Genomic DNA, 19,454 nt, shown 5'->3' on the forward strand with positions numbered 1-19,454 from the left:
CAAGATTGTTGTAGGAGTAATGAGGTTATATGCAATAGATGTGGTTTGAAGTTTTGATTTAATTGATTTAATTTGTATATTGAGCCAGGACTTATTAAACTCTGAGTTCAATAAACTATAATTGGCTGTATTTTCACAACACTAGGCCATACAATATAGTTTAACACAATAGTACAATAGCTGAATTCACATGATACGCTTAGTTCAAAAAGTAAATCAACTTTTGTTTTAATGAAATATTTAAACTTGGTCTTTCTGATGTTCTCTGCTTCTCTTTGTTCTCTGTAAAATGTTTAAAAGCAATACTAATCTTGTTTCTTATCAGAGGTACAATACAAAGGAACAAAACCAAAATTCCTCCAACTTTTACTGCTGATGTTTATTTTTTAAGTGACAGAAGGCAGAAGTGATTAAGTGTAGGAGAAATGATCTTGCTAATTGTTTTTAATTAAATCAAATCAAATGTTTTTAGTCTGGTTCTGTGTTCAAAGGTCAAGTGTGATTTGCAGTCCTCAGAACTTCCTTGAACATTCCTTTTTTTAAAGGTGTACAATTATGTTATTGTCGTTTGCATTTCTCAAGAATTTAAGAATCACTTTATATTTATGAATCTGACCAATTTATGAATCTGGCTTAATTTCATCATAGGTTTTCAACAAATTGTTGAGTCTAGCGAGCACAGCTTCTTCCCAGAAGTTCCAATCTCATATGTGGAGTCAGATGCTGGTTTCTACATCTGGGTTTTTGAAATCCATCTCCAATGTGTCTGGCAAAGACATTCAACCTTTAATTAAGCAATGGGTGTATCCTTTTCTATTGTGCTTTGGGCTACTTACATGAAGATGAAAAGCAGCTGTTTAGGGCCAACTAAACGAATGGGTTAAGGTATGAAAAACAATCTTTGACAACTTTGTTCAAACTGTTACCTTCTTTTGTAATGAGCAGTCCCATTTTGGTGGTGGTTTTGTTTAATATTTAAATGTTTTATAGTAGTGGGAAGGAATACGGCCCTTCAAAAAACAGACAGGAACTCTAATAGAATTCAAGGAATGCTACCCAAGAATTCTTGTAAATCTTCATTTCAGATTAATGAAAATACCACAGGTAAATGGATTCTCAGGTTTGAATTGTAAAAACATAACCATAACACCAAAACAGTTGTGACAATGCATCCTAGTAATTTAAATCACTCTGTGAGTTAATGACAAGGAATGTTTGGTGCAAATCTTGAAACTCGCAAATCTACTTGGCAGTTTAATCTGTTAGTTTGGGGATATTACCTTGTGGATAGAATGACGTTCACAAAAGTAAATAGAACAGATTTGCTTCCACAGATAGTTTTCACTAATGTAGTGTCCTTGATAATTAAGATGCAGATTTCTGCCAATCTCAGTGCAGCCACTCCTCGTTTAGCAACTACTTCAGTTAGCGACCATTCACAAATCCAGGTAGTCCTCAGTTTACAACCATTCAGCAATCGTTCAAAGTTATGATGGTGCTGGATGAGGAGACTTACGACAGGTCCTTGAAGTTGCAGCCGTTGCAGTGCCCCTGTGGTCATGTGATTGCTGTTCGGGTGCTTAGCAACCAGCTCGCAATTATAATGATCGCAGGTGGTCGTGTGGTTGCCATTTGTGACCTTCACTGCTGGCTTCCAACAAGCAAAGGCAACAGGGAAGCTGATAGGAGATCACAAATGACAATTGTGATATCACCCCTAACAAAGGGATTTGCCTGACAACTGGAACTACTGTCATAAGTCGGCGCGGTCATGTGACGTGCTTTATGATTGCGTCTTTAGAGACTGAGTTCCCGGTCCCAATTACCATTGATAACAACAGTAATAAACAGTAGTAAATAGTAGTAAAAAAATCATTTTCCAACCGATGTGCGCGTTTACAACCAAATTTCTGCACCTGACAACAATGCACACTAGAGTGAGAGGAACACTGGTGTAGCTGCATGGGAGAACTTTATCTGAAAGAAAGAGCAGCAACCAGCAATCTTCGCAGTGTCTTTCTCTGTCAGTCACGTGTTTGCTTAACAACTGTTTTGCTTAACAACAAAGTCACTGGGATGAATTGCAGTTGCTAAATGAGGAGAGAGTGTAAAAGTGATCTGTATTTGGGGTTGATAGGAGGTGGAATCTAAAACATCTGGAAGGCATTAATCATGGAAGATTATTCTGGACAGTGAATTTCATACACTGTTCACATCTTCATCATGTATAGAAGTATATTCTTCTATACCAAAAGTATAGTGTACCTTGATTTGCCATTTCTTGAAGCCGTATATGGTGGATAAAAGAATTCTGAAAATGGTAATTCCGTCAATAAGGAAAGTGTATGCTTCTCTTTTAAAAGTGTGCTTTGCTTATCCTAAACTGTTGTTTCAAAAACAGTTAAAAATCTAACACATGAAGGAGATTCACAAATAGAAGCAAATTCAGTTTAGTTTGTTTTACAAGTATATTATCTGCAGTCAGCAAAGATTGTCATTCATTAACCCATTATTCTTAATCAAGCCTAATTTTCCAAACACCCTGGGAGTTCTCCAAAATATAATGAAATTTGCAAAATGATACAATGAGCCAGTTCCCCAATTTGTTTTTTCCACTAATTGCTTGATTTTTTATGATTTGCAGCCAGCTGCAACTTTTCTGTTAATGGAATGCTTCCATCAGCAACCTAAAAAGAAACTGATTTCATTTAAAGTCTATTCTAGAATATTTAAGAATTATCTAGGGCAGATTTGAAGTATTTTATTCTGTGGGGCAGAGGTGGAGAGGAAGACTCGCCACATGTGAAGATCTGCAGTCAAAAAATGTTACATGTAACTATAGGTGGTCTTCACTTAACAACCACTCGTTCAGCGACTATTCAAACTTACAATGGTGCTAAATGAGTGGTACTTATGAACAGTCCTCATACAGCCGTTACAGCTGTTGCTGTGGGGTCCCCACAGTCCCGTGATTGTGATCTGAGTGCTCAGTGACACGTGATTGTGATTTGCAACGTTTAGCAACGTACATTCTAGTCCCAATTGCTGCTGTTAACCAAGGAGTACCTATACATGTAACTAACTTTCCTTTATTAATCTACATTTGGACTGTTTTTATTCAAATTTCAAGAGCAAGATAAGTGTTTGAAATACAAAGATGTCTGCATGCAAAGTGACTTTTAACAATTTGGGATTATTGACATATTCATCAGAGAAGGCACAGTTTTTCCAAATTCTAAATAAATGAAACTTGTGCATTGCAGTTAAGTCTATAAGCTTGAGAAATATAAAGTATCAGTTTTTATCCTATTAAGTTTGGCAGAGATCAAAGCAGTGTGGTCAAATTTTATGGCAGTTTTGCATTTAATAGAAAACGAAATGTACTCGAGTTAGAAATAAAGCAAGACTATACCTCTCCTGGGACGCAGAAATATGTGGTAAGTTTACTTTTTTCAATCTTTTCCTGAAATCTGTTAAAATTGTTAAATATTGCATTACAGTTCCTTTTGGGTTAAGTTACTACCATTGAATTAAGTGGCTGTTTTATTAGCCTAAACCCTATTTGCAGAATTAATGGCCCCCACTCATTTTAAACACTTTTTTCATATCTCTTCAATGCAAATTGAGTATTATTTTCATTCATTGAGTTCTAAGGCTGTATCCTTTCTTTCTGTCCACCTGTGGAATATTTTCACTTTAGTCTCTATAGCACCACTCCAAATATGCTCCAGGGTCAAGGATACAAGTAGTCCTGGGGTTATGATGGCAATTGAGACTGGGATTGTCATCACTAAGTGAAGCGGTCGTAAAGTATGTCACGGGACTGCATCGCTTAGCAACAACAATCCCAGCAGTCCCAGTTGCCAGTGTAATCCCATGACGTGGGTCATTAAGCAGGAAGAAGGAGGAATCCCAGGCAAGGAGTGGGGGGGGGTGCCACAGGGTGATGGGAGATGGTGGGGGAGGCCTTGGGAGGACCCATGGGGGGGTGCTGCAGGTGGGAGAAAAAGCGGCAGGAGTGACTTACTGAAGTGACTTGTGACCTACCTTGCTGGCTTCCCCATTGACTTTGCTTGTGGGAAGCTGGCAGGGAAGATCACAAACAGCGATCATGTGACCGTGGCTCGCTGTGATGGCCAGAACTTTGAGGATTGGTCGTATGTCCATTTTTTCAGCATCACCATAACTTTGAACAGTTGCTGAATGAATGGACATAAGCCAGAACTACCTGTCCTCCAGAGCAGATGAGAGGAATTCATAGGGAACAAGAGACAAAAGGGAATTGAATGTTTCTTTGCATGAGTGGAATTCTGCTTATATTATGTTGAATTTTATCCATGTTTTATATAATCCTTTCTGTTATATGCTGTTACCTTCAACTAAACCTTGGTTAATACTTAAATAAAGTTAAGGTGTGAATGCTGAATTCATTTCACTTCTAGCCTCTGTATTTATGCTTTGAATGGCAAAAATATCCAAGTTAAAAGCCTGCTTTTTAATATATAAAATAGTAGGGCAGTAGGATTACACTGAAGTTTTTTCAGCAAGAAATAGCTGACAGAGAGCAAATATATTAAATACAGGATTCAATTTTGTGCAGTAAATATGTTCAAGTTGAAACCGCTGCTTATCTTTAAAGCACACTGACAGTGGTCAAGTCAGTTTCTTCGGCCTCCCCTGTGAAGGTTAAGAGGGTATCAGTGGAAATGCAATTCGGGCTGTCATAGATCATTATGACTGCTGATACTTTACTTGGTAACCATACATCTTTTCCAAGGGTCCGCTAAAAGTGACAGTTCAAGAGCTGGATGGATCTTTCAACCACACGCTTCAAATAGAAGAAAACAGCCTTAAACATGACATACCCTGTCATTCAAAGAGCAGACGGTAGGGTTTATACCACCAATGGAATGTCCTTATGAAATGTATATCTGAAGTGACTGCCATATCTTGTTTTTAATTATGTTGATATTATTAAATGTGTTATATCAAAAATCTCAGAATTATGGCAGTGCTACATTGTCCACTATCAACATGGCAACGTGAAAACCCTAGCCTGCATGTGAGGGACTCATACCTTGACTCTTCCAAATACTAACATTGTTTTGCAGAATTGGTTAACACAGCATTGATGTCTCCCGTTTGATCTGGGTCTTCTGACATTGCTCCATCATAGATACAATCAACTCTGCCATGTAATGCAAAAACCTTAGTTGAAAGAAGGTGGTGGTCACTAGTATACACTTGTGTCTCACTTTCAGGGATAAAAAGGTTAAAAAAAAACAGTATTCTGGGTATCCAGACAGTATGAACAATTTGCAGCCCAATTAAAGCAATTGCAAGAAATGGCAGCTATACAAGGAGGTAGGCTCAAGAAAAAACAATTGCCACAGAAATAAGAATCAGCAAAAATATGTCAGGATGCTATCAATCAAAATATGTTTGATTGACAACCTAATCATAAGCTGTTCTGCTTTTGTAACCATGATTTAATTTTTTTTAAACAAAAGAAAAAGACAGAAATATGATTTCAGTATGCATCTCTTGCTGGTTTTTATATACAGCAATAAGAAGAAAAAAATTCCTTTGATGAATGGAGAGGAGGTGGACATGGATCTTTCTGCCATGGAGTAAGTAAATTTATGAAAGTCACAGGATTTTTTTAAATCTTCCACATACAGTATTTTCAAATATGTAACCCAATATTTGTCCAAATATCATAAAACAGGAAGTACTAATCATTTGTGCAGGAGACCTTTCCTTCCCCTGGTTCTGCATTCTTTCACCTCTGGACTGGAGGGAGTGTTCAAAGTACAGAACAGAGGCTTTGGGGATATTCTGTAGTTTGGAGGGCCAGGAACTGCTTTATAACAGTTTGCTTAATAGCTTATATAAGTAAACATTGAAGTGCTCGAAATATGTAGGAACTCCGATAAATTTTGTTAGGCTGCATGAAATAATTGTCTCTCACTAAACATCTTCCCATAATAACAGATTAGTGGCAGGTAACAGGCCTGTTCTTCCATTCCTTCTTACTTGGAGTATAAAGAGGTTGAAGCAGCCATGTGAAATATATTAAATTTATAACTTTCCTACTTTATAAAATGAATACTCTAAAAGTACTGTTTTGCAGAGAGAGAGAAATTGCAAAGTAATATTTTTAAAATCACAGTTTAGTGTTGTGCATAATCTGGCACTGCTTTTTATTAACTATATTTTGTATGACGCTGGAATTAGCAAGTTGTAATTAACAGTGAACGAAACAGCATTTTAAGTGGATTTTTAAATCATGATTTAAAAGGTAAGAGTCAAATTGTACCTTGTTAGTTCAGATGTCATGGCAATCTATGGGTACTGGAAAACAAGAATGTAAAGAAGAAATTTTCTTCTGAGAAAGAGGAAGAAAGATTTGTAAGTCATGAGATGTTTCTCAGTTGCCAGATCATAATACAGTGGTACCTCGGGTTACGAACGCCTCTGCTTACGAACTTTTCGGGTTACGACCAGCTCCGGCCGCAAAAATTTACCTCGGTTTGCGAACTCCGCCTCGGGGTACGAACCGGATCCGCGGCCATTTTCCACTGTGCCACGTGGTCCGCGGCCATTTTCCGCCCGTGCCACGTGGTCCGCGGCCATTTTCCGCCCGTGCCATGTGGTCCGTGGCCATTTTTCCGCCCGTGCCACGTGGTCCGCAGCCATTTTTCCACCCTTGACGCGTGGTCCACAGACGCCGGAACGGATTAACGGTAATTACATTGAACCTTATGGGAAAATTTGCTTCGGGTTGCGAACAAATCGGGTTGCGACCAGAGTCATGGAACGGATTAAATTCGTAACCCGAGGTACCGCTGTATACTTGAATTATTACAGCCTCCAAATTTGTGTAGGTCGTTATAACTTTGTTTATATTGTGCAGGATGAGGGGTTTCTTTGTAACCCTCCAGAGAGCTTACATTGTAAAATTTGACGCGAGATAAGACCCCAAGGGAATTGGTAGGAACTGGAATGAGGCAATACCGAATTTTCTGTTATGTTTCCTTAAGATTATTTTCAGGCATATAGGTTGCGGTGTTATTTGTACTCAAAATTGCCTTCCAGATAAACATTTATTAAGCACAGAGTTCACTATCCTGAATGTGCTACCAATTTTCATACTGAAAATATCAGAGATGCCACTTTTAGCAAGAAGAAAAGAAATAGTGCTATTAAATTAGTTTGCTGCCCTGTCCTAAGTTTTGATCATCTTCTTTCAGTGCTGATTCCCCTTTACTATGGATAAGAATAGATCCAGATATGTCTGTTTTAAGGAAGGTAGAATTTGAACAGGCTGACTTCATGTGGCAGTACCAACTCCGCTATGAGAGAGATGTGGTTGCACAGGAGGAATCCATTTTGGCTCTTCAGAAGTTCCCCACTCCAGCATCACGGCTTGCACTGACTGATATTCTCGAACAAGAGCAGTGTTTCTACCGAGTGAGGATAATGGCTTGCTTCTGTCTTGCAAAGGTGAGAAGTGGCTAGGGAGTTCTGTCAAATCTGTTAATGCAGGTTCTGTAAGTCTGAACCTGTTAATGCAGGTTCGGTAAGTCTGAGCAACTGCTAAAGGTGAGGTGTGATGTACCTGTAGCAAACTGGGAACAGAGTTTTTGTCCATCTCTCATCACTTTGAAACCATAGATCAGGGTTTTCTACTGTAGGGTCCATGGGTACTTTTGTACTCAGATGCCACTAGATGGCATCAGCTTACTGTCAAAATAAAAAAAGGAATGTCCAAATCTTGTGAGAGAGAAATTAGAGAAAATTTGTATATTCTCATACATAGTTTTTGTGAGATTTCAACTGTTCTTAATTTTTAAAGTTTGGGAAAAAAATTAAATTTTAAATGGTTAGTTTAAAAGGTGCTTGCAACATGTTCACACACATTTCATGATCTCCTGTATTTTTATTTATCTTGGTAACATCATGTTACTATGATATTCTGTAGCTCATCTTATCTCTTTATATGGAGCCTGTCCAGAATCTGGCCAGATCACAGAATTTTGCACATAATAATCAGTGAATCTATTTTAGCCTTGTATTGTTTGATTTCATTGTCAAGACCAGAAAAATGTGCAACGTATGGCTGTGGTCTTTTGAGGTTGGAAAAGTTAAATTTATTCTTTTTTCTTTCCTTTCTATAAATAAAGAATAGTATGAAATTTCAAGAGTTGTGGGTAGTGTACAAGTTCTTTTAGAGTCCCTTGACTTAATATCTTTCATCATAGTTATAAACAGACTAAAATTATACATAATATTGTTACCCTCAATCCAAAGTCCTGAACAGCTGATTGGATTCTTAGCACGTTTCTGAATGTGTTTTCCTTAAACCTACCCTCTGTGCCATTGCAGAACTTTTTTAACCATGTAGGTATTTCAGAAGGTTATATAGCATGAAAGGAATGAGTAACAAAGATGGTCATCTGTTTTCTAATGGAAGAAAATTCCTGTCATATTAAGAGGTATGGCAGTTCTTGGGCACCTCTGAAGTATTTCTCTGAATGATAACAATTTATGATGATCAACTATCTGAGAAATAGAAACTTGTATTTTATTGTTACAAAGCTGCAGTGCAGAGTTTACATACTTTTATATATTTTAATTATTAGCAGTTTAATACAAAGTAAAATTTTGCCTCACCTTCAGAATTGTCTATGCATCCAGGTATATGGAAATATTTAGCAAGTGTTTATAAACCTATCTTGAAAAAAGGGTCATAGTAATTTTCATGATAGTTGTTGAAAGTAAGGTCACAGGCAAACACATTTCTATTTCAGTAATCCTTAGGATTAAAGAAAATGGGTGTTCATTTGATATTTTGACAGATGGTTGGAATGCACATCGCTCCAATTTATCAGAAATACCTTTGTCCCTGAGTGATTGTAAAATGTTCATGTCAACCTGAATAATTTGGTCTTTTTTCCATGTAGGTTAATTGTTTTAAAAAGAAGAAAAAATAATACTAGATATCTGGTGATTTAGAATCAGTATTTCTGGCTAGCAGGAAAAAAGTTTATAGTATGAGGTATAAAGTTGAACTTTAAAGCTTGAGCAAAGTATCTCATAGTATTTAGCAGCATAGCTCAAAGTGAAAATAAAAATATTTTAAGAATTTATATGGGTGCTGTTTGAAAATGTTCACTATCCCACACTGCTTTTAGCTGCAACAGCTGATTTAAATGGTTTGCGGTACTCCCCATTTCATCCTCACAACAGGTGGATGAAGTGGGGTGGGCTGAAAGTAACACAAAGCTCAGAAATACCCCAGACTAACAAATATGCTTGGAAAGGGTAGTGAACAATTTGCTTGCTATCTCTGAAACAACTCTGGCTAAGGGTGAGGGTAGCCACTTGCCTAAACAGGAAAGATGAGGCACTTGGAGAAAGTCACATGGATTGCACAATACTACAGTAAAAGAACAAGAGTGTAAACTTGCCCAAATTTTCTGAATGAGCTTCACTGCCAGACAGGGTTGGAACCTCTAGCTCTCCCTTTACAACAAATGCATAGGATACTATTTCCATAAATAGGATGTCATCCCCTAATGTGGCCTCTGTTAGCAAGTTCCTTTGGTATTAACACTTTTGGAACCATTGGTCACTGTCAGGGTTGATTTTACTGCAGAATTTTTCTTTCATGTGCCAGTACTTTTTGTTTTTTGTTTTTGTTTTACTTTGATGAGCAGGGCCATCACGGATATCCACAGGGTCAAAACCAAATCAAGATGGCAGCCACAATCCCACAGCTGCCATCTTCACTTTTTTGACTCCCCTCCCTGGAGACACCTCTGGGTACCATTCTTGTTTGCTCTGTTGGCTACTAGCCACAGCACTCATTGCCAGCACTGCCATAGCCTTGCATTGTCACCCAAGGATGGCACTGTTTACTGATTGCTTTCATGCTGCCCCACGCTCCTCCTCCATGCCTATTTAGGGACATGGGTTTAGTGCTCTCTTAGAAGCATTAGCCTAAAGCTCCACCATACATTAAGGAGACAAATCAGTAGTAATTTTTACCACTGGTGAAGGATAACCAGTTGGAAAGGTAGCAAAGCCAAGGGAATCCACCCATCTCTTGTCCTGCATTAAAACACTAAGGATAACACCACTGTCTGTTGTACTATTAGGGTAGAATAGGGATCGACAGTGAAGTTTGCCTTGGCACACTTTTCTGCTGGCCGACCGACTGGAGGAAAGCACTTGAACACAGCTCTCAGGCTGTGACCTCCGTCTAGCCATTAGGTAAAAGAGGACTACTTTGCTACCTTTTTTGGGGGGAGGTTTTACTTAAGAAAAGTGTTCTTTTGCCTTCTGTACTGTGTTCACAAATGGGGTAGATTTCAGTCCTTTACTAGCCAGTAAAATAGTTGTCTTAACTCAGAATGCAGGGCAAATAGATCAGCTGTTAACTTTGCTTTACTGCCATGTCTGTTTTCCAACTGGAACTCAACACTTGGCAAGATTCTGAATTCTGAATTGTCTTTCTCCGTGGGTGATCTTGTACTCCCCGGGTGGCGGAGGCATGGTTGAAATCTTCATTGAGGTTATTGGCAGGATAAGTTGAGGAAATCAGTAATGCTGATGCCTCTTCCATGACTAGCTTCTTTTCAATCTTCTTTAAAGATTGAATGTGTGGCTTTTTTAAGGGGGAGGGGAATTTCTGAAACATCGATGGGAGGAAAATAATTAAAACCAAGATTGATTGTGGAAAATAATTAGTTACACATGACCTATAGGTAAAAACTCTTTCATTGACTGAATTTAAAGTATCCACTGAGGTTACAATGTATTTAATACGTTATAGTGGTGAGAAACTATCTGTGCTTCAGGTAGCATATTTATTTATAGATTTGGTTTACAAATCATGTTCAAACCCCAGGAGTTACTCAATGACAATATTGGAAATGACAGAGAAGCTGCCTGACAAATGTTGCTCGATATTTTTTTGCTGTGTCAAGCCATGTCATATCGGATAAATTTTGGGCTACTTCATCCTTACTGATTGTATACATAAATGCAAAAGCTTTTGCATGCATCGATGCTTTAGCTTACGGCACAACCCCCCCACCCTTCCTCACCCCCACATTGCAGGGATTCCATCTCAGATACATAGGAGTTATTTAGTGGGCAAATGTGAAAGTAGGAAGGTATGAAAAATGCTGATTGAAAGGCTCTACCTTTTAAACAATTAGGAATATTCATTTACAGAAATGTTCTTTTTTTTTTTTCCTTTTCCGCACAAGCTGGAAATAAATATGATGAAAAGAGAAATTGGCACTGAGATGTAGCAATAGACCAAGCTCTGCAGCGCTGTTAGTAATGTGGCTTCTTTTTTTCTTCCTAATTATACAGATTGCAAATTTCATGGTGAGTACATGGACAGGACCACCAGCCATGAAGTCTCTCTTCACTCGAATGTTCTGTTGTAAAAGTTGCCCAAATATTGTGAAAACCAATAACTTCATGAACTTTCAGAGCTACTTTCTGCAAAAGGTACAAAAGTAATTTATCGTCTTAGTTGATTTTCTAAACATAGCAGCTTTCCATAGTAGAGCTTGGTTCAAGGCTGGATTAGAATAGTGTGAGAAAAAACAAAAATAGTTGCTGTTATTTGATGCGTGTGATATTTTCATAAGGTACGGCATTTCTTTGCAATGAAAAGCAAAATGTGCTTCAGAAAAGTGATAATTAAAAATGATAACTATTGATTTGTTAAATTGTCTGCACAAAGATAAGCAGAAATAAATTTTATTAGATATGTTTGGACAACTTGCCTGTGGTTTATATCCAACATTTTTGTGCCTGATTAATTTGGTACATTCTCCCCACTGCTTAACTGCCTGGTTAGTGTTCTTTAGCATTTCCTGGTATTAATCATCTGGGATGTATGGGTGAGATATATGGCTATTTTCATACCATGTAGAGTTAATTCATTTAGTGATAGCCACCATAGAAATGAACAAATACCAGAAATAAGCCAAAATATGTATACAAAACTTCAGTTTCCAGAAATGTTTTGTTTATTAGGAGATGGCAGTCCATCTGCCTGGCTATTTACACTGTTGTAAATAGTGTACCCAAGTAGTTAGTCTTCTGATCTGATCCTGCAAATTGGTTTTTAAATCCAATTGAATAGAGAGCCTCTACTTCTTCAAAATTGTGACTGCGTGTCTTGGGAGTCATTTTATTAGGGAATTTTGTATGATATTAATCTTACTGTTGGAGGGTGAAATTGAGTATGATTTAATTAAAATTTGAACTGAAACAATTAATTATTAGGGTTGCATGTTTTTTTCCCCACAGACGATGCCAGTGGCAATGGCCTTGCTGAGAGATGTTCATAATCTGTGTCCTAAAGAGGTTTTAATGTTCATTTTAGACCTGATCAAGTACAATGACAATAGAAAAAACAAGGTAAGAAGCTGTTTAAGCTAACAGACTTTTTTCTTCGTGACTCTACTGTTTTCATATGTAAAGGACAACCACAAGGCAGGTGGATGTATATTTTTATGGAATATTTGAGGTACCATCACCTATAGGAGGTAAAATGTGTATACGTCCTATCCACAGTACATCAAAACTATCCCCTAACACCAACAAATGAAAAGACTCATATAAATGCAATAAATAAAACACAATGTCGTAAAAATAGATAATGTCAAAAAGGCAGTCCATAACTTGCATTAGTGACCAAGAGCTTGGCAGCATTCTGTAATCTTAACTGTCTTACAAACGTCTAGCAGACTGGGGGGCCCACAAAGCTCAGCGGGTAAGCTTCATAATGTGAAGCTCAAGTGGGCCCCTGTTCCCTTCATCTCGCATAAGTTGGGGATGTTCTGTACCTCCTTTCAGGATGAAATACAAGATAGGCAGAATCTGATTGGAAGAGACAGTCATTTACAGTGTAATATATACACATGCACACACAGATTTTGTACACACGTAACATTGAATGTAAGAACAAAAGGACCTTTTGCACAGGTGTGAGATGCATGGGTAGATTGAATGTTGTGCTTCAGGAAAATGGGACAGTAGATATATCTAGAAGGGGAAATAAATTCAGCCGAAGTTCAGAAATAAAAGGCCATAAATGGCCCTTTAATTTCCAAGTATCCATGAACAATTAGGAAATAAGGCCATTTACACTTTAAATTGACAACCAGTGCAGGACCTACAGCACAGATGTAATGTGCTCTTGGTGCCTAGTGCCAGTTAGCAGCTATGTTGCTGCAGTTGCTGAGTGTTCTTTAAAGGTGGCCCTATGTAGATTGCATTGTGCTTTGCACTAGTCCAACTAGGTAGACCAGGAGTTACCATTATGGTATCTTCCTGCTCCGGGCAGGGCTGCAACTGCTAATCTTCCCAAATTACATTTAGATTGCATAGTTTAGGAATCCTGGTGCAAAACATTCTGATTAAAGAAATAAAACTTAGCAAGGAGAGCCTATTCCAGTCTTTTTCAGCTGGAGCACCTTCCAGATGCGTGGACAGCAATTCACAAAATTCCTTAGCCAGCCAGCATCTGAAGTCTGCACATCTGGAGGGCAGCCAGACTGGGGAAAACTGACAAACACAAAACTTTTCCTAGATTCTAGATCTGGAATCAAAGTCTAGACACTAGAGCAGGACAGATAGAAGATAAAGATAACAAGTAAGGGGTATGAGAGCCAAACCACTTGATTCTTAGATTTACGTGATAGGAAGTTTCCACACTGGATTCCATGGCTAAAAAATGCACTTGGTGGCCAAATCAAGGATATTTAAAGACTTCACAACAAGAATTAAAATTGGGGACTGGATTCAAGATTGGTTTGGTTTGGTTGGTTGAAGAATGAAAGGAGTCCTCAAGAAAGTCCCTGGTATTTGATTATGGTAGCAGAGCATTGCCAAAGGCATGAACATAGGGAACCATAAGTTTCAAATACAAAATAAAGAATATCATCAGGAATATCCAGATCTTCAGCAGAACTATTTAGGGGTGGGCAAGCTTCAGGATTGGCTCACATTTTAAACAAGTTCTGCACTGTCCAGGTTAGAAATCTCTGGAGAAGTTGAGTAGGCATTTGGAAGGGTGGTAGGCATATGCATGTATATACCCTTGAAGAGTATCCAGAAGGTACAGCTGGTGCAGAATGCAGCGGCGCAGACAATTCTGAATGCCCCTGGGGGGCCCATATAACACCACTGTTACGCGAGCTGCATTGGTTGCCGGTTTGCTTCCAGGTCCAATTCAAGGTGTTGGTTATCACCTTTAAAGCCCTTCATGGCACAAGACCAGGTTATCTGAGGAGCCGTCTCACCCCTGTTATATCAGCCCGCCTCACTTGGTCCAGCAGAAGGGGCATGTTGCAGACCGCACCAGTCAAGGAATTTCAACTGGTGGGATCTAGGAAGAGGGCCTTTTCTGCCATGGCCCCTGCTCTGTGGAACAACCTACCACCCAAGGTGTGGTGTGCCCCCACTCTCGTGGCCTTCAGGAAGAGTGTGAAATCCTGGCTATGCCAGATGGCCTGGGGGCCAGATGAGGGCTCGCACCAGTGGAAGTGGCTTGTGGGGTAATTGATTCTGCCCCCCCATCATCTTGAATGTTTTTAGTTTTTATGCATAGGGTTTGCTTTATAGCTTGACCTTTTAATTGATTAATCAATTTTAATTCATTAATGTGTATTTATTTTTTAAATTGTTCGTGGATTTGTTTTAATTGCGAGCCACCTAGAGTCACCTGTTGGGGGAGATGGGCGGCATACAAATTTAATAAATAAAAAAATAAAAAAAATATGCAACACGTGGAGCCTGTTGAATGTTCTTTTGGAGGAGGCTTCCTTTTTTATATCCTTTAGGGGATGACTTTCCTATTTGCAAAGCTTTGGGGTTGTTTTAATTTTGTACCTGCTGGTTCAAATGATTTAATGTTAGTATTTTTAACTCTGTTCTGTTGCATTTTATTCTGTTGGCATTGTGATTTTTTATTTCATGCATTCTTAATATGTATGTAAGCCGATTTCAGGGATGTGGGATATAAAACAAGTATGTATGTTGTTGTTGTTGTTATTATTTATTTGACTTGTCCCCACCCATCTCCCCACAACGGGGGACTCTGGGCGGCTTACAACAAACTAAAATCGGCAATACATAATTAAAAGATTATAAAACCAAAGTACAGAGAAAGATAAAAAGGCTAAAAAATCCAAGAGGCCGATAGAGGCCACACCAGACTGCTAAGGGGCCAGCCAACCCCATTTTTGATATCCTCCCTCCCTGCCCCAGGCCAGATGGCAAAGCCAGGTCTTCAAATCCCTCCGAAAGGCCTGGAGTGAGGGGGCCTGTCTCACCCTCGGGGGCAAGATGTTCCAAAGGGCGGGGGCTACAACAGAGAAGGCCCGCCTTCTGGACCACGCTAATCGAAGTTCTTTGGGTTCAGCCCTGCAAGTAGTTTCTTTGTGTGTATAGAGCAGGCAGTTTAGTGGAATGTGGCTGGCAGACGCTTTTCTTTGTAATATTCTGCACTGCATCTTAATAACTTTCAGTCTTTGACTTTAGTTTTCAGACAACTATTACCGTGCAGAATTGATTGATGCACTGGCAAACTCTGTAACTCCTGCAGTCAGTGTGAACAATGAAGCCCGAACTTTAGATAATTTAAATCCTGATGTGCGCCTTATTCTTGAAGAGATTACCAGGTTCTTAAACATGGAAAAACTGCTACCCAGTTACAGACACACAATTACGGTCAGGTATGATACAGAAATATTATGATTCTTCTGGAAATGTAAGCCTGAAAAACAGTCAGATGAATTTCCTCTTTTTTCCCTTAACTTTATACTACTGAGCAGTTAATCCTGATACAGTCAGTCAGATCTTGCACCAAGTTGCTTTTTAAAATGTTCTGATTATTATTAGTAGATGCACAAGAGACAAAGGAGAGATTTAATAGGTGCCTAGAAAATCTTTTCAGAAAAAACTGCCTTGAGAAAAAAGTAACCAGTAAGCATTAATAAACAAAAGCATTTGTAGTTCTTTAACATTATTTTCTATTTATAATGTGATAGAAGCTAAAGTTTACCGTTTATGGAGTCATGACAGTCAGTTAAGGGTGTTTTAGGTAGCAAGTCTGTACAACTGTAAAACACATTCCAGTCCATGCTGTGAGTGACACAGGGCATTCTCTTTACAAGCCTAGATCACTGAAGTGGGGGACTAGCAGGAGGGGAATCTCATGCAGGAGGGACACAAAGGGAAAAGGGAAGAAAAAGCCATAGGAGCTAGAGATTCTTAATATAAGATTACCTCCATATTTACTTGCAAGGTTTTTCTTATTGTAGATGGGTTCATGCTGTATTGGATAACTCAGTGAAAATATTAAATGACATTAATATTTCTTAATAAGTTTCAGAAGTCAAGAACACTCTTGTTTTTATTACTTTCACTCTTCTATAAGATTGTACTAGAGGCAACTTGAAGAAACATTACCCACAGATAATCTTCGATCTATAACCATTCATTCAGTGACCATTCAAGGTTACGACAGCACTGAATGAATGTTGGTTATGACTGGTCCTCAGAGTCCTGGCTGTCTCAGCACTCCTACAGCCATCTGATCATGATCTGGGTGCTTGGCAACCGGTTTGCACTTGCAACCAATTGTAGGACCCTGCAATCATGATCGCCATTTGCAACCTTCCCTGCTGGCTTCCCCAGAAAGCCAATGGGGAAGCTGGCAGAGAAGGTCGCAAGTCACCGGGGTAAGTCTCCCCCACCCACACACCCTTCCCCAGCCCTTCTGCGCTTGTGCTGTGCCAGCTACCAGCACTGCACCTCTCATGCACCCCCTCATGCACCCTCCCTGCACATCCCTTCACTCCCTCCACCACCCAGCAGCAGCCAATTACCTGCCTGCCAGCCTGGGACTTGCAGTTTCCTGCCAGCTTCCCCACTGACTTTGGTTGTGGAAAGCCGGCAGGAAGTTGCCTTGCCTAACAGCCGTGGGATTCAGTTAACAATGGTAACCAGAATTGCAGTGATTGCCATTGCTAAGCAATGCGGTCATGCTTTATAATCGCATTGCTTAGCGATGGAAATCCCAGTCCCAATTGCTGTCATAAGTTGAGGACTACCTGTAACGAATTCTGCATAATTCAGAAATTATGATACTCTTCCATTTATTTTGGTCATGCTATCAAACATGTTTTTTATTTCCAGTGGCTAGAAATTTGGATTTTATAGCAGATTTCTTTTTCTCCCATACCTTTCCTTCACAGCTGCTTAAATGCAATTCGGATCCTGCAGAAGAATGGGCACGTTCCAAGTGATCCTGCTGTCTTTAAATCTTATGCAGAATATGGCCACTTTATAGATATTCGAATAGCAGCTTTGGAGGCAGTTGTTGATTATACAAAAGGTGGGGAGGATAATGTATTTTTTTTATAATAAAGTATTTTATTTTATTTAAAAGAGCAGTTTTCTTTCCTACTCTTTTAACAGTGCATCACATTTTAGAGCACAGGGGCAGCCCCCTCCCGACCCTTCAGGGGTTTTGCAACTCTCTCTGCAGTCCATTTTGTTCAGGGAAGGCCGCCTGCTTTATCCCATTCTCTAGACTATCAAGCATCAGGCAGCCTGTGGAGAAAATAGCCTCTTCCTGCAACTTTATAAATTTCACTGCTGTTACAGATGTGAGAACAGTAATCTTGTCTGTGACTTAAATGGTTCTCCCAACACTCCCAGGTCAATGATGCTCTTCCCAGCCTGCCAAACAGTGGCATACAGCGGTGCTTAAAAGTTTGTGAACCCTTTTGAATTTTCAATATTTCTACATAAATATGACCTAAAACATGACCTGTTCTCCACATGTCCTAAAACTAGATAAAGAGAACCCAATGAAACAACTGAGTCAAAAACATTATACTTGTTGTGTAACCATGTTTTAGATCATATTTATGCAGAAATATTGAAAATTTTAAAAGGTTCACAGACTTCTAAGCACCACTGTAGTAGGTTCAGAAAATGTAGCCTCTCCCTCGTTCCACTGGCTATCATCAACATAATGCCTCTTTTCAAAGTTACTTTGGTTCTCAGATGAGGAGGTTTAAACTTTCCCAACTCCATACACTAAGATGGGTAGAAGACTTTGTGTGAATGCATGGGTACATGTTTATGCTGAATGGGTGTGATTCTCAATCTACTTTTTATTATTTCAGAGCGATCAAGAAACAAAGCCAGAATCATAGCATGTTGGTTTGTTCTTAATTACTGGAATCACTGTTATTCATTACTTCAATTTTGAGGCCACCCAACTCCCCAGCGACCCTGGGTGGCCAGGGAACTTAAATAAATGGAGTCAGGGAACATATCTGGCTCTCGTCATTATGGTTCTTATCCTTTTATTTTCTCCTTCAGTGAATAAACGGGCATTGTTCCATTTTTCCATACCAATAATGAATCTTATCATAATTGCAAGATAACTAAGTCTTGAAAATGGCATATTTTCTTCACAGACTTATTTGCTAGAGACGCTTTGCTACCATTGTAGCATGTAAACACAGGGCATGCTAGATAGCACTAATTTCCCCAATGTTTTAGAGAATCTGTCCATGAAGAGTGGAGCACCATTTAAGAACTACTGTGCTTTGATCTAGGAAAGAAGATACTCCAGCTTCCTGCTGGAGTAAGAGGGATTAGGTACAATTTTGCCAAACTGTTTAAGAATCCTCCCAGTTACAATGCTGATTTTGCTGAGAGGATTTTACATGGAGGCAGTTGATTTGTAGTAGGTACTGTGTTCTCAACTGTGCAACCAAAAAGAGGAACTGCAAGAATGTGAGCGTGCGAGTAACTAAACCATACTTCGTTTCTCTCTGTCTGAAGTTTTAATTGTGACACCTCATGATGCATCTGCTTTGTGATGTTTTGTAAAAATTGTTTTGCAAGTTTATTCCTTCTTCTTCCTCTAGAAAATTTTTCTAATTACTTCTGATGAGTGAGAGCGACCATCTTGTTTAACAGGACATACTTTTATCCTTACAGTTGACCGAAGTTATGAGGAACTACAGTGGCTGCTAAACATGGTCCAGAATGATCCAGTGCCCTATGTCAGGTTAGCCTTTTTGGCAAAGTTGCAGAATTTCAATTTACTTTATATGTAAATAGTACAGTAAATGTAAAATTGCTTTTCCAATAACCCATTTATAACTCCAACTTTTAAAAGAGTATGGTTTTGGGTTACACATGTCAAATGATTTTGCCTTTTTGTTTTTTTTGGAAAATACATTATACTATTGTGTTTCCTTTCCTTGGGAAGCATACATAGTGCTCTATTAGCCATAGTTCCATTTTTCAGCAGTGAAAATTTGCAAGACATCTTAGTTTTTCAAGACATGGAAATTATCCTTGGGTTATGGCTAGGTTCATACAACATGCTG

The 19,454-nt window shown here is 38.9% G+C and overlaps 1 protein-coding gene across 2 annotated transcripts in view; it reads left to right on the forward strand.

Moving 5' to 3' along the window:
- The window catches only part of TAF2 (TATA-box binding protein associated factor 2), a 64,514-nt gene that overhangs the window by 22,513 nt on the left and 22,547 nt on the right, over positions 1-19,454 (forward strand). For both annotated transcript variants that reach the window (XM_007431582.4, XM_088149017.1), the window contains 10 exons: positions 649-803; positions 3,323-3,437; positions 4,778-4,887; positions 5,565-5,630; positions 7,254-7,506; positions 11,389-11,529; positions 12,340-12,450; positions 15,577-15,770; positions 17,295-17,434; positions 19,060-19,129. In XM_007431582.4, the coding sequence (XP_007431644.1) occupies positions 649-803; positions 3,323-3,437; positions 4,778-4,887; positions 5,565-5,630; positions 7,254-7,506; positions 11,389-11,529; positions 12,340-12,450; positions 15,577-15,770; positions 17,295-17,434; positions 19,060-19,129 (1,355 nt within the window). The remainder of the gene's footprint in view (positions 1-648; positions 804-3,322; positions 3,438-4,777; positions 4,888-5,564; positions 5,631-7,253; positions 7,507-11,388; positions 11,530-12,339; positions 12,451-15,576; positions 15,771-17,294; positions 17,435-19,059; positions 19,130-19,454) is intronic.

The sequence above is a fragment of the Python bivittatus genome, unplaced genomic scaffold (assembly GCF_059951505.1).
Source record: "Python bivittatus isolate LINGU-HERP-01145 unplaced genomic scaffold, Pbiv_v1 ctg000590_np1212, whole genome shotgun sequence".
NCBI classification, from domain to species: Eukaryota; Metazoa; Chordata; class Lepidosauria; order Squamata; family Pythonidae; genus Python; species Python bivittatus.